General features: G+C 41.6%; 1 protein-coding gene across 1 annotated transcript in view; it reads right to left on the bottom strand.

Moving 5' to 3' along the window:
• Positions 1-5,485: 5,485 nt before the first annotated feature.
• The window catches only part of LOC136874531 (uncharacterized), a 94,455-nt gene continuing 84,747 nt past the window's right edge, over positions 5,486-15,193 (bottom strand). The window contains exon 9 of the mRNA XM_068227830.1: positions 5,486-5,650. Coding sequence (XP_068083931.1) covers positions 5,486-5,650 — 165 coding nt within the window. The remainder of the gene's footprint in view (positions 5,651-15,193) is intronic.

Raw genomic sequence — 15,193 nt, 5'->3', positions numbered from 1 at the left:
AAAGAAAAAATATGTTGTACCCCTACTACCCTTCCTCACAGCACATGCAACATCTCCACTACTTGCCGTAGCGCTATACAATAAAGGAAAGATTTAACATATAAGACAACAAGGCTTGTACAAATAGCCTTTTTTAAACTAATTCCTAGTTCCAGCTGGCTAAAATGGATTAAATGTCATATTTACTCTACAAAGTGCGGGTGGGAGCGACTGTCCCTCCTCACCCCACCCCCTAACCGCCGCTACTGTTTGTAGACACGCCAAAGATGCAGTAAATGAAATCTAATAACTTATTAATTTATACACGTGTAGATATTCAACTCGATAAAAGAGATGATTGCATGGTACAAAAACGAATACTGTTCGGCGAATATGTGTGTAGAAGGCGTACGTCTGTTTGGAGCTTCTGTTGCATTCCGACCAGGTTGTCCAGCTTAAAATAATGTCTGTTTATTCACCGCTGCTGATCACACTAGCTACTGCCGATACGCAGACAGCAAATATAGTGCGGCTGTAGCATAGACCAGCCTAGAACTATGCGCTCGAAAGCGATGTTTACTAATGCAAGGGCTGCATTCGACCGTCCGCGCTGAGTAACATGCTGCGAGTGTGACTCTGTTTCTTATCTCTTCATATTCTGACGTAACCTGCCCGCTGGTAGTAGTTCCCGTGTTAAAATCAGTTGGTAGACACCCCTCACATCACATTTATAAGTAGAAAGTACGGCTTCCGTGAGCCACCTGGTATATAATAATATTATACACTGACTGACAGAGCAAATGCAACACCAAGAAGGAGTGGTTCGAAAGGGATGAAAGTTGGGGGAAAAAAAGAGACGGCACGGACGAATAATTGATGTTTATTTCAAACCGATATGCAGGTTACACAATGCGCACGGCATCGACTCAGTAGGATGTAGGACCACCGCGAGCGGCGATGCACGCAGAAACACGTCGAGGTACAGAGTCAATAAGAGTGCGGATGGTGTCCTGAGGGATGGTTCTCCATTCTCTGTCAACCATTTGCCACAGTTGGTCGTCCGTACGAGGCTGGGGCAGAGTTTGCAAACGGCGTCCAATGAGATCCCACACGTGTTCGATTGGTGAGAGATCCGGAGAGTACGCTGACCACGGAAGCATCTGTGCACCTCGTAGAGCCTGTTGGGAGATGCGAGCAGTGTGTGGGCGGGCATTATCCTGCTGAAACAGAGCATTGGGCAGCCCCTGAAGGTACGGGAGTGCCACCGGCCGCAGCACATGCTGCACGTAGCGGTGGGCATTTAACGTGCCTTGAATACGCACTAGAGGTGACGTGGAATCATACGCAATAGCGCCCCAAACCATGATGCCGCGTTGTCTAGCGGTAGGGCGCTCCACAGTTACTGCCGGATTTGACCTTTCTCCACGCCGACGCCACACTCGTCTGCGGTGACTATCACTGACAGAACAGAAGCGTGACTCATCGGAGAACACGACGTTCCGCCATTCCCTCATCCAAGTCGCTCTAGCCCGGCACCATGCCAGGCGTGCACGTCTATGCTGTGGAGTGTGGAGTCAATGGTAGTCTTCTGAGCGGACGCCGGGAGTGCAGGCCTCCTTCAACCAATCGACGGGAAATTGTTCTGGTCGATATTGGAACAGTCAGGGTGTCTTGCACATGCTGAAGAATGGCGGTTGACGTGGCGTGCGGGGCTGCCACCGCTTGGCGGCGGATGCGCCGATCCTCGCGTGCTGACGTCACTCGGGCTGCGCCTGGACCCCTCACACGTGCCACATGTCCCTGCGCCAACCATCTTCGCCACGGGCGCTGCACCGTGGACACATCCCTATGGGTATCGGCTGCGATTTGACGAAGCGACCAACCTGCCCTTCTCAGCCCGATCACCATACCCCTCGTAAAGTCGTCTGTCTGCTGGAAATGCCTCCGTTGACGGCGGCCTGGCATTCTTAGCTATACACGTGTCCTGTGGCACACGACAACACGTTCTACAATGACTGTCGGCTGAGAAATCACGGTACGAAGTGGGCCATTCGCCAACGCCGTGTCCCATTTATCGTTCGCTACGTGCGCAGCACAGCGGCGCATTTCACATCATGAGCATACCTCAGTGACGTCAGTCTACCCTGCAATTGGCATAAAGTTCTGACCACTCCTTCTTGGTGTTGCATTTGCTCTGTTAGTCAGTGTATATATTTCCCAAGATTGCATCAGTTCACAAATTGTGATTGACCAAGAGGATCCTGAATTCTAAATGGAAGTGAAATCATTAGAAACATACATAGAATTTTGTTCGTAACATTCGAAGCTCTTAATACAATACTCATTTAGAAAGTATATTGTATGTGGCGCTTATAATTGCATAAATCATCTCGTTGAGTTTCTTCTATGACATTTTGATTAGATAAAAGAAAGCATGTTGTAATGCGTTTTCGTATCAAAGAGTGTACCTAGAAGTATTGAAATATCTATATCATGAACTAAGGTCGTGTAAACACGATCCCCGACTATGGATGGCCTTGCTTAGATGAGTTCTATCTATCTATCTATAGCAAATATGTTTATATACCTATCATCGCTTACAGTAATGATGACGCCAACTATAAAGGTACGGACAGATATAATTATATAGCATTCGCAATAAGTTCTCACCTCATTAAATTCACACAAAGTTAAATCATTTTCCAACCAAAAAAAAAAACAACAACAAACCAGAGGATCTATCGACGTTGAGCGAGCAATACCTCGTATCCCACAATACTCTTCCTATCCATTATTTTCCTTAAGAAAGTCACGCCTTCCAGCCTCATATGGATATGCAGCTCAACAGAACAATGTACGTTGCGTTCAATTTCCTGTGCACGATGTAAAGGATAAGGAACCTTATGGTACGATAGTGTAGGAATGTGTATTTTCATGAAGTATTTACGCACTCCTACAGTGTAAAGCATTTAAGATTCATTTTCCTTCACACATTGTCTCAGGAATGTGAACAAAACGAACGTTGTTCTGATGGACTCCATATCCGCGCGCAGCTGGGAAGCGCGACCAGTCTTAAGGAGGAAAATAGATCGGAATAGCATTGTGGGATGCGAGGTATTGCTCGTGCACCGTCGATATGTAAATTTCTCAGCTACACGAAGAAGCATAGAATCATGGATATGATTTTGGTCGTACCGCTGTCAGTAGCCACATACGACGTGCAGGGGGTACAAATAATGCATCTTTTTATTCCATTCACAGGGAACATAAAGAGTTTCGATAAATCTAAAGAAAAATGTAGCTTCATAATCTATGTCTTACAGTATCGCAGCTGATCAAGTACGCAACATTCCCATGTCATGTCACAAGATAGCCCCACCTATCAAGATCTACGTCCGACAAAATGCTCGCTGATTTAGCATACAATCCTGTGGCCATAAATATTCACAAGATATCCTAAATGTTATAATAACAATTCTGCTGTGTTGGGTGTCGATACCGTGTGTAAGGGGTTTTGTTGTGACTTAGACAAAACACCAGTCGAACATGGTGGAAATTGTATATAGAAAGCACAGTTTCTGGCAGACAGTAATAGCGCGAGGAAGTAGATAACGAAGACAGTATAGACAGCTGTCGAACACTGTTTGCCTGGTTACTACGGTGTCGGCATATCGCCCACACAAAATCGTCTGCGCTAAATTGATGACTCTCATTCCAGACAGACCTCGGGCCCCAAAAGCATATCCATCTTAATAATCTATAGGACACGTATCTGGGTGTATATCATTTGCGCTCGAAAATATTACGAATGGTATACTATATTGTTTTACACTTTCTTTTTTGTAAGTCCGGGTATGGTTCACATTTAACTTTTGAAGGTGGTGACGTGTCACTAGTGTCTTGTTCCACCGTTTGGTAGCACCACACGCACGGGGCCAGCTTATGCAATAGTCATAGCCATTTCCTATCAACGCTGTCAGCGTAGGAGCAGACAACATGGAAAGCAACCGTCAGGGACAGCGCTATACGACGTGATTCTATTCGATAGAAGGCGTGAGCACTGCAGAAATTCATTGGCGCTTGATGGCAGTCTGTGGAGAACATGAGCCGTCACGAAAATCAGTTTACAACTGGGAGGAAGGTTGGAAAACAGACTTCATGGTAATGGACCCATGTCTCATCACCAGTCACAAGCCTAGCCATGAAGTCGGCTGGATCTTGATCACAGCGTTGCAAAAGTTCTCTGCACACGTCCACACGCCTCTGTTTTTCGTCTGCAGACAAGAGTCTAGGCACCCACATGGATGACATCTTACCAGCTGCAAGTGGCCGCTGCAGGGTGTTTCGGCTAATTCCTGTGGCTGCCTCTATTTCCGTAAATGTGGTGTATTTGTTTCTTTGGATGGCCTGCACGACCCAGGCAATGTTGGCTGGTGTTGACACTGTCACATTCCTTCCAGAACTGGTTCCCTTCTACACCGACGTGAGCCCTGTTTTCCAACCTTCCATCCAGTTGTAAACTGTTTGCCGTGACGGCGCATGTTCTCCACAGACTGCCACCAAGCGCCGATGAATTTATGTCGTGGTCACGCCTTCTTCCCATAGGAACCAAGTCGTATAGCGTTGTCCCTGATGGATGCTTTCCATGTTGTCTGCTCCTACGCTGACAGTGTTGTTAGGAAATGGCTATGACGAGTGCATTCGTTGGCCCCTGTGTGTGTGTGCTGCTACCAAACGTTGGAACAAGACACTAGTTACACGTCACCACCTTCAAAAGAGAAATGTGAACCATACCCGGGCGTACGAAAAATATGTGTAAAACAATATAGTACGCACTTCGTAAAAAGTTGTGGTTTACGCTTAGAACCCCCGAGAAGTGAACACATCTTTATCGCTCGGAACATTTTCGTTCATTTCTTTATAAATACCCCAGCTGCGCCAGGAATATATTTATCCTCAAAAAATGGCAAAACAAAGCATGTGTAATACTGTGACAATATGTTTTGAGCTTCTCGGTTGTCACTATCTGCTAGGAATGTTTACTGGGTTTGCTGTTATGCAGCACGTGTCGCTTATCTATATATATAACGTTTTAGAGGGCCGGAGTCAGTAAATTTATTTTTTATCATATTTTGATATATTTATTCCTTTTAGGTAAACTCGTGACAATATCAGTGGTTTTGAGCTTTCGTGTCTGTCTGTTTGTTTGTTTGTTTGTTTGTTTGTTCCACCATCACGGGTTTACGGCTGAACAGATCTGGACCAGTCTTCAAATTTGGAGTCTACTTATCCAGGAGCAGATTTGACTTAAAAGTCACTGAATATATTAGGGGTTTATAAGAAGACCAAACGAGCACTTTTTTCAATTTTCTCGTACACTATTGATTTTCTGTAAAATCTGTAAATAATATGTGAAACATCATTTTAAATCATTTTTGTAGTGTATATAATTTCGCTTACTCTTCAAATAACGGAGGAAATTACAATTTTCTACGGATTTAATGCTCTACAGCCATTTACGGGCACCCTCGCAGACTGACAGCGAGTCTACCGGGTGCCATGGTAACGTCTCAGTCTGCTTGTCAACAGGGATGTAACGCAATGCTCCTTTCGTCATCATTCCTGTACACTCATCGTTGATCGTTGGGTAGAAATCGTGAGAGGCGTCAGTCTGCCATTCTGAGGAATATTTGCAGAATACTGTTGGAAGTTACAGTCGCCTTCGAAGAGTGCTAAGCGTGGCTGTTAATATTTTAATAGTACCGCGAAGTGTAACCCATTTTTTCATACTGTAAGGTGTTTTCTAGCATTTGCTATACTATTTGCTTTATGTTGCACCGACACACATAGGTATTATGAAGACGATGTGATAGGAGAGGGCTAGGAGTGGGAAGTAAGTGGTCATGGCCTTAATTTAGGTACAGTCTCAGCATTTGCCTGGTGTGAAGGCATTTACTATAATTGTTACTGTATTTCTCCTCTACTTCCCGTTTATTCACTAATTTCTTACTTCTGACTTGCCTCTTTAGACCTAAGTCATAACACCATTTTCTTATCTGAATACCTGCCATGTCCTCCACTTAAGTATCTCCTCCATTACCATCTCAAAACTCTGTAACTCATATGATCAGAATTTAGTACGGGGCATCTCATTTCTCCAATACATTCACAGGGTATTTACATTGTTTTCCTTTCCGTCTATCGTCAGATATCATCCTGTCTTCATTTATAGTCAACTTTCCTGTCTTAATTTCTGCCTTAATTTCTCCGTTTGTACGGGGAGAGCTTATCTCGTAACCTGGACTTTGTTTTATTTCAGTGATATTTTGCACTATTTCTTTAGTGCATGTTTTCCTTCGCACTCTATGATTTCGCTGATTATGTTACATAGCATACTGTTAACTGGAACTTATTTAGTATCAGGAGATTGGTTGTGACAATTTTAGAGGCATTACCTTTCTCTACGGCCACTGAACATTGAGCTGTCCTTGGAAAATCATCTTTCAAAGTTGAAGAACACCAGTCCACGTCTATGGAGCCTGTGAGTGCTCCTGAATGTGGGGCTGGTTTTTAATGCGGACAGGTTTCGGAAGACATTTAGAGAGTGATCCTGATAGCAGGCCAGGTTCATCTCGCAGAGGGTACGTCATTGTAAATCTAGGACGTATGGGGATGCTTTTAATAATGTTGATTTATGTCCCACGGTTTCCGAAGACGGTGAGGAACCAGGAATTTTGTACCACAAAAGTTAATTTAGGTACAGGTAAATCTAGCGACACGAGTTTTATAGCTTTACACGAGCGGCACTTCTTCACATAGCATCAACCCGAGGCAGGATAAAACCCACTGCCTTGTGGTCAGATAGCCAACGCTCTACTATCTAGCCCATTTAGCCCAGCAAGACAGCTTTAGAGAACGAGTCCAGGCTGTCTAAATATACACTTATGAAGAGTACTGCTCTATATTCAGTGTGTGATTCTGATCGTAAGCCAAAGTTCTGCTCACAGAGGATTAGATAATAACGTTTAAGTGAAACATCTTATAAAACTGGTAGGAATGCCATTTTATTTAAACGAGAAAATCACCAAGGAATATTTACTGGCGTTAGCAGAACGACGAATTAGCTATTCATTGTTAAATGAAATACAGATTGTTCAGCAGAAATAGGGAATATAGCCAGCTCAGTAACCAGAGACCAGTGATAAAGTTCACAAACACTCAAAAGGATACAGATCAAGACTTCCAATTATTGGAAGAAAATTAATCTCAACTTCAACTGAAGTTAGATATCTTACGGTCCCATCATGTGAAAAGCAGCGCAGCATATAACCTCCTCACCGATGACATTCTGCACCTCAAATTACTATATATCTCTAATGGAAGCACGATTCAGAAATAATTTCCTATTTTTTGCAAACTTCATTGAATCCCATGGTTGATTTATCAAAATCCAACATTTCTGTGCCACATACTGTACCACATTTGTGTGAGATACTACAATAATTGTACATTTCATATCACTGGCTGCCCGCATGTGAAGGAGCTTAAGATGACTAGAAGCCATGTTGATCCACGAGAATGTTATTGAGACCGCTGTAACCAGTCGACTATGGGCAAGGTAGTAATGTTGTTGGCTGGATCAGTATGACAAAAGAGGCTTTCCAATGAACGAAAGACTCCTCTACAGAAAATATCCGTCCGTTTCTATTCTTATCAAATTATGTTAAAGCAAGGCGAGATGAACCACTGGCATTTATTTCGTTAACTGACTGATCAGTTCTGGGAAGACATTTTTGCGAAGATAGGGACTGTGAGGTCAGTCTAAATAAGAACTCACGAAAAGGGCTGAGAGATATCTTCACCTTAAGTATATCATGAGTCAGGACAAGAGAGCTTTCTTTTCAAGCGCTTTCACTGGACTTGCGAGTACATGATTGAATTCACTGGGTTAAATGTGTAATGTTCCTGATCCGACGTTTCTATTACAAGTAACATGAATGAACTCTATATGTTGCATCTGTAAATATTCCTGATCCCACATTGCTGTTACAAATATAATGAACCCACAAAGGAGAGAAATGTAATTTAAAACGTTCAGTCACCGAATGATCGTCGCAATATTATTTAACTTGTATTTCACTCGAAGTTGAAAGCTCTCATGGACTTAATAAATGAAGATCAAATATTTGGACAAACTCTTTGTTTTATATCCTTTTTTAGTGACATAAGTGAGGTTTGCTTGTACTCAGCTTTGTTAAAAGTCGCATAATATAGCGCATCAAAGTTGGGTAGAATCAAGGAAGTAGAGGAAAAAAGAAATAAATGATGTGTGATTTAGCGTTTGTGTCCCAATCGGAAGTTGTCCAGAACTTTCAAATTTTTTCCTGATGATGGTCTACAGGAATTCCTTCCAATCGGCGAATATTTTCAAATTACTCATATTCACAGAAGAAGAAGAACAAGGGGACGCCAACAAGCAATTCTTCCTCAATATCCAGTAGAACGATAGAACTAACACGATTCAGTACTTCTGCGACTTTTGAGGACTAATAACCTTTATGAGTGGTAGTATAATTATTTACAAAGTGTTGTGCAGCCCATCGCCTAAGTCATTATTAGTTCTTAACTGAACTACAAAAGGAGCACGCAGACACTGAAACAATACTAAACCAACCATAACTTTTCCAAACAGTGGGAAAATTGCGATGTCGCCGTGAAGAAAATACAGAGTCCCACATTTTAAATATTGTTTCCCAAATTCCAACAATATAAAGTGTACGTAGAGTTATCGGACATAATATAACATTTTACTGCATTTATGAATGTTTTACTCGGGAATTCTCATTCGTTGGGGACAACAGTTCTATGAACTAAATGTATTAGGAAGAATGGATTGGGAAAAGTGTCTTCTAATCAGGGATACTGAGATCGTTGTTAAAATTGTCGTGCGAGAATTAGGACAACTTCCCCACCAGCCGCATTGTGCACTTCACCACCTAAACATCAGGCAGAACTTCCACGTTGAACTGCAGAAGATAGTGGTTTTTGAAACCTGCAGTATTTTGAGGAAAGTGATGGATAGTTACTTGAAGGATCCATAATGGGTAAAAAATCAGGGGATGCATATTATTTCGATCGGCTTGAATATTAATCCCACCTAATGTTACTGAATACCGAGGAAACACGAGGTAGATATTTTCCCTTTGGTGTCAGTCTGGTTGTCTTGTTATCTATCTGTTTGTGTTCCTAAAATTGGAAAACTGCTGGACATATATCAACCAAATTACGTATTTGGAATCTACTTATTCAGGACTATGTTATTAGGTGCATATAACTTGACGTTTTTCATATGGAGCTGAGATTTATAGGACTATTATTCTCAAATATGTTCGTTAACATTCTGTCTATCAAGATATCAACTAACATTTAAGGGTATGTTATTTTCGTTCCGTTATGCCAACGACGGATAATAACGGAGATGCTCGAAAAATTGTATGTTTCTTCCAAGTCCTGTGGGATGCTTGGTGCATGTCACTTGGAGGCGAGTTAACGGGAAGAACTAAAGAGGCATTTTACTCCTTTCGACAGGGCAGATAATAAGGGGGTATCATCAGCATCAGAGCGCCACGCAAGTGGTTAGAAATACCATAATTATCCAAGCTGAGAAACTGGAAGAATTTCGCACAACTTCCGACCAGAACGGTACCCTACAATAAATTAGGAAATCATCCTCATTATCTCTCGACTTTGTCCAGATTTATCGCACTTCACCTTTCTCCACAAAAACCACCCTTCAAATTCCCCTTCATCGTACCACTGAATTTAACAAATCCTTTGTTTGCATTGCATAACGTATCTTTAACGTCTTTAATCTTCACCGTTTCGCAAATAACACTAACTGTACCCAACAAAAGCAGTTCTTAACATCTATCTTTCTGGAGGGGTACGCAAGAGGCTGAGATCAGGCATTCTTGTGTCTAACAATCAGAAATATGTGTATTTCGAAGAAAATTGTTTCTCTGCTTTAGCTTTATATTCTTTAGATCCATGTAGTCCAATATAACAGAAGGGCTTAATGATTTACTTTCTTACTTATTATATAATGTATGTCTTAATCTTACTGGATTTGGTATCTGTATTTTCATTTTTTTTAAGTTTCATGTTTAGTTTAATACTTTAATATGATAACAATTTAGTTACTGTGTTTATAAACCTGTTTTGTATTAGGAGAAGACGCTACATAAAGGGGCTTTTCAGCCTCAGTGGCATGTAAATTATGATCAATAAATTCAAATTCAAATTCCACGCGATTTTGGAAGAAAATCTCAGTTTAACCTGTATTAAACGTGTAAACAGAACCATGTTACTTCGCATAAATTCATGAAGGAAACATGTAATCCATTCAAAATTCACGTGGAAAGAATGGATACAAATGCTAGTTATATAACACTGTATGTACGTTTATATGTAACCATTCCTCTCATGATGTTCATACGGTATAGTGCAGATTCAAGATGTCTTCAGCGACAAAGTTAGAGATTTAGTTTCAGTGAACAGATTTTAGTTTCTTAATGATTAAGTAAACACAGGGTAGAGTGTCTTGGAAATTCTCCGTAAAACTTGTAGGAGAAGGCTCTATCTGAAACAGAATGAGTAATGTTATTTCCTAGTAATGTAAGTTACAGCCATGAAAAATGAAATGGCGTATGGCTTTTAGTGTCTGGATATCCCAGGACGGGTTCGGCTCACCAGGTGCAGGTATTTCTATTTGACGCCCGTAGGCAACCTTCGCGTCGTGATGAGGATGAAATGATGACGAAGACAACACATACACCCTGCCCCCGTGCCATTGAAATTAACCAATTAAGGTTAAAATCCCCGACCCGGCCGGGAATCGAACCCGGGACCCTCTGAACCGAAGGCCAGTACGCTGACCGTGCAGCCAACGAGTTGGACAGTTACAGCCATCAGGTAAGTGGTAACTTATCAAGACTAACTGGGTGAAACGGAAAGCCCTTAATGATTTATCTGAAAGGCCATTCAAACTTAGAACTGAAGTTTAGATGAGTCCAGAATTTGGCAAATTGTTTATCGTACAGAGAGGTATATAATCCCAAATTTACAAGATAATTTTCTTGAAAGACACACACATTTACAACATATGTCTACAGTAAGTAACAAAAATTAAAACTTTTTTTAATGATGAATGTAAATTCTTTAAATATTACAGAATTTTACACCGAGACCAACCTCTGCTACCTTTATGAAAGATAAAAAATATTTTGTTGATGGGAATTTAGAATAGTGTTGTAATTTGTTTCTTTGAATCCGTTTTTCAACCTAGGCCTACGTGTTTGTAGGAATAATCTTTTTTAATTTGTTTTCTGCCTCTTGCCGAACAAATCAACGGATACGTACGAAAACATGTTTCATGAAGTGATTCGAATTTAAAATATCAATTGCAAACATGAAAGGAAATTTGTTGTTGCAGATTTCAAAATAAGGTAAAGGTTATTCTGCCCGAAGGCAGGTCCGAACCTCCGCAGAGGTGTTCCTGAGCCGGAGTTTACGTGCGGTAGGGTGGCCAGTTCCTTCCCGCTCCTCCATTCCCTTACTCCCCCACCAACAGCGCGTGGCAACCCATCCAACTCCTGACCACGCCCAATGTTGCTTAACTTCGGAGATCTCACGGGATCCGGCGTTTCAACACGGCTACGGTCGTTGGCAGATTTCAAAACAGCCATACATAAAGTCATGAATAACTTGTTGCTTTCGTTATCTGTCATAGGCAGTAGGTTTCATTTCGAGAATTGCTTCCATTCCTCGTAATGACCTTGAATAGTTTCGAGAACAGTTGGCGTAAAAGTAAGATCTTGTCTTACTTATATGTGTACATTATTCGACTGTACTCTGAGTGGATTTTATTTTATGACCAAGCCGTCTGGTGGCCATGATCGTCCAGTCGTGAAGTCTATATGGTCCGACACCATGGTTAGTCGGTAGGAGTCTCATTAGTAGAAACATTTTGACCATTAGAATCTTCGCCAGCAGTGTAGAGGAGGTTGCGCAATACAACTTCTGATCACTAGATTCCATGGCAAAAGCCTAGATTGAATTCCATACCTTCCACGGTGTTCACGTGCAGTGAGGGCTTAATATATCGATGTTTATGGCGATACGCCCATCGATGGGGATGTTAAACGTTGAGGAGACTCCTTGCGGTTATTCGACAGGAGTAGGCTATGTGCCAGCACCGGATTTCACCTCCCCTGTATCTAATTACCATCATCCAACTACACTCAGATGCGCATGTCACCCATGGGAGGAACATAGAAATAGGTCTACCTGCTCCAGGTGAATCGAACATGTCCTCGGGCACACCTGTCCATAAAACCAATATGATAAATAAATAAACATCAGCCAAAACGCCTCAAAACACGACGGTGAATGGAGTAAATATTTGGTGAAGGATTTCCATATACAGGATGAAGCGTAATTCGCGCACTCGGGCGTCGCAGCGCGACTCCTCACATGCCAGCAATAAAAAAATGTCTCTCACAAAACTTCGTCCTGCGAGTATATCCGGCAGAAAAAGGACGTTGAAGTGTGGCAATCTGGCAACACTGTAACCACATGTAGAGTAAGTACCTCTGTCGGCACAAATTAGTCGTGCTGTACAGTTAGTGCAGTGGGTAGAGTTTTTGGTTGGCATGCAGGAGGTCGATGGTTCGATCCTGGATTGAGGCGCATTTTTTATTTGCTAATTTCCATCTGACATTACCTACTGTAATACAGTAAGACACCGTTTCTGAGGTTATACGTATCCTACATTTACAACAACATAATAATAGTAATAATAATAGTAATAATAATAATGCATTGAGATACGTACTAAACAGCATGCGGTTACCAGACGCAATGTTGAAAGGCAGAATTATTGGGACCGTGGTGATAACACATACAAATTGTAACCGAGTTTGGACATTATTCGCAGAGCACGTTGCTAGGCCTACTGGTAACGTAAGGCCCTAACGAAATGTAATGGACCTGAACGAGGCAAGAATAATAGTTGGTACTAATCTATGGGTCCGCCTCTGTGGTGTAGTGGTTAGCGTGATTAGCTGCCACCCCCGGAGGTCCGGGTTCGATTCCCGGCTCTGACACGAAATTTGAAAAGTGGTACGAGGGCTGGAACGGGGTCCACTCAGCCTCGGGAGGTCAACTGAGTAGAGGTGGGTTCGATTCCGAACCTGGAGGGTAAACAGATGATGATGATGATGACTAATGTATGGGATCATTGGAGGAGGGTACAAGGAAAACAGGTTTCACATCTAGTAGATGAAGTGGTGCGAATAAATTCACGCCCACGACGTGGAAAGGGCGCCTTTCAAAGCTGACCAATGAAAACGATTGTTCATCCATTTCTAGGATCGTAGTATGTAAGTGCAAATTGTTTCTAGAGGACCCACTGCAATCGCTGTTGACCATTAAGATGCCAGGTACCATACCACCTGGACTACATTTACGAAATAAAAAATATACGCCTCAAACCAGGATCGAACACTCGACCTCCTGCATGCTAACCCAAAACTCTATCCACTGCACCAACTGTACAGTATGACTAACTTCTGCTGACAGAGGTAGTTACCCTACATGTGGTTACAGTGTTGCCAGATTGTTACTTTTCAACGTCGTTTTTCTGCCGGATATACTCGCAAGACGAAATTTTGTAAGAGACATTTTTTTATTGCTGGCATGTGAGGAGTCGCGCTGCGACGCCCGAGTGCGCGAATTACGCTTCACTCTGTATATGACATTCTCTGCACAATTACTTTTTGGCAGTACTGCAACTTTAAGAACGTCAAAAGTTTGCCCTCTTGACATAGCAGTATATGCCATGTCTGAAGACTGGTAAGTTGAAACTTGCACGTTCCAGTGTTTTCACTTGCGCTTTACTGATCGTGATGCAAAATGTCATGCGAATTGAAAATTAGTGCCACTTAAAAGAAAATGGAAGTGTTTTATTTGATAGAGTTAAATCATCTCAAGGGATTATAGCTCTCTTCCTATTTTGAATGTACAGTGCACTGATCGATCGTTAGGAAGCAAAATGGTGGCTTGATTTGTGTACGGGTTTGAGGAGCAAGGAGGGATCACTTCCGGTTCCGTTAGTACTGCCAACTGAATGGAAATTAAATCTGAATTGAATCGATAATATCATCGATCAATATGAATATTCTAAACCCTAGTTATCTTAAGCCAACAACTGTGTCACTACACACCATTATATAACATTTCTCGATGCGAATCTTATTCCTAGAGTGAATTATATAGTTTAGCTTTGCTGTGTAAATAACAACAGTACTAGTACGTAAAGTGTACGCCAGATGTCGCACAGCGATGCATAAGCGATTCATAGTTTGTATTCCAAAAGTTGCCAGTACGAATCTCGAAGATTGCCGAGGTCGACCGATTCAGCACTAGAGTGTAAATCTATCGCTAAAAAGTGCGCAGATAGTATAAACATTAGACGAAACCCTAAATTGAAGCACTTCTGTATAAAGCATCGGTATATAAGTTTTTCCGGTGTATTATTGACATTTATGTTGTTTTGTTGGAAAACGCCAAGGATTTCTTCAATATAATTCAAATTTGCTCCTGATTTGCTATGAGCAGAATGTCGACAAAATCCTAACTGAAAATTGGCACGTTAGCTGTTTGTATAAATAGTGTATGTTGAAACAGAAAGTGTACTGTCAGTGACGTCACATTAGTCGTTACCTTAGGCCTTGATCGCCAAAGGAGTATTCAAGTTTCATTTATTGAATAACATATTCATGATCATTAGCTTTCCGCAAAGGGAAAATTTCCGTTTGAACTGGGGGACTAGCGGCATCAATTTAGCGTTGACAACTTTGCGTGAACGGAAAACTGACTCGTGGTAACCAGGCAACAGTATTCGTCATCTGTCTTCTTCTGCTTTTACGATCTCATTGGACTACTCCAGTCAATTATTTTCTGGTCATCTTATTTAATAAGTTTTCTTCCCGAATTTCCCAGTAGCTTTTCATTCGTTCTGATCATTACTATCCTTCCTAATCTGTAAATACTCTTTTCACTGTATGTCGTTTGTCTATTTTTGTTTTAAATCCTATTTTTATGTTTTTCAGTTTCATTAAGTTTTCTGTTTTGTTTTTGCAAATCGACCAGAGTA

The sequence above is a fragment of the Anabrus simplex genome, chromosome 5, assembly GCF_040414725.1.
Source record: "Anabrus simplex isolate iqAnaSimp1 chromosome 5, ASM4041472v1, whole genome shotgun sequence".
In the NCBI taxonomy this organism is placed as follows: Eukaryota; Metazoa; Arthropoda; class Insecta; order Orthoptera; family Tettigoniidae; genus Anabrus; species Anabrus simplex.
The sequence above is the reverse complement of the archived record's forward strand: the minus strand, read 5'-3'. Positions and strand labels throughout refer to the sequence as shown.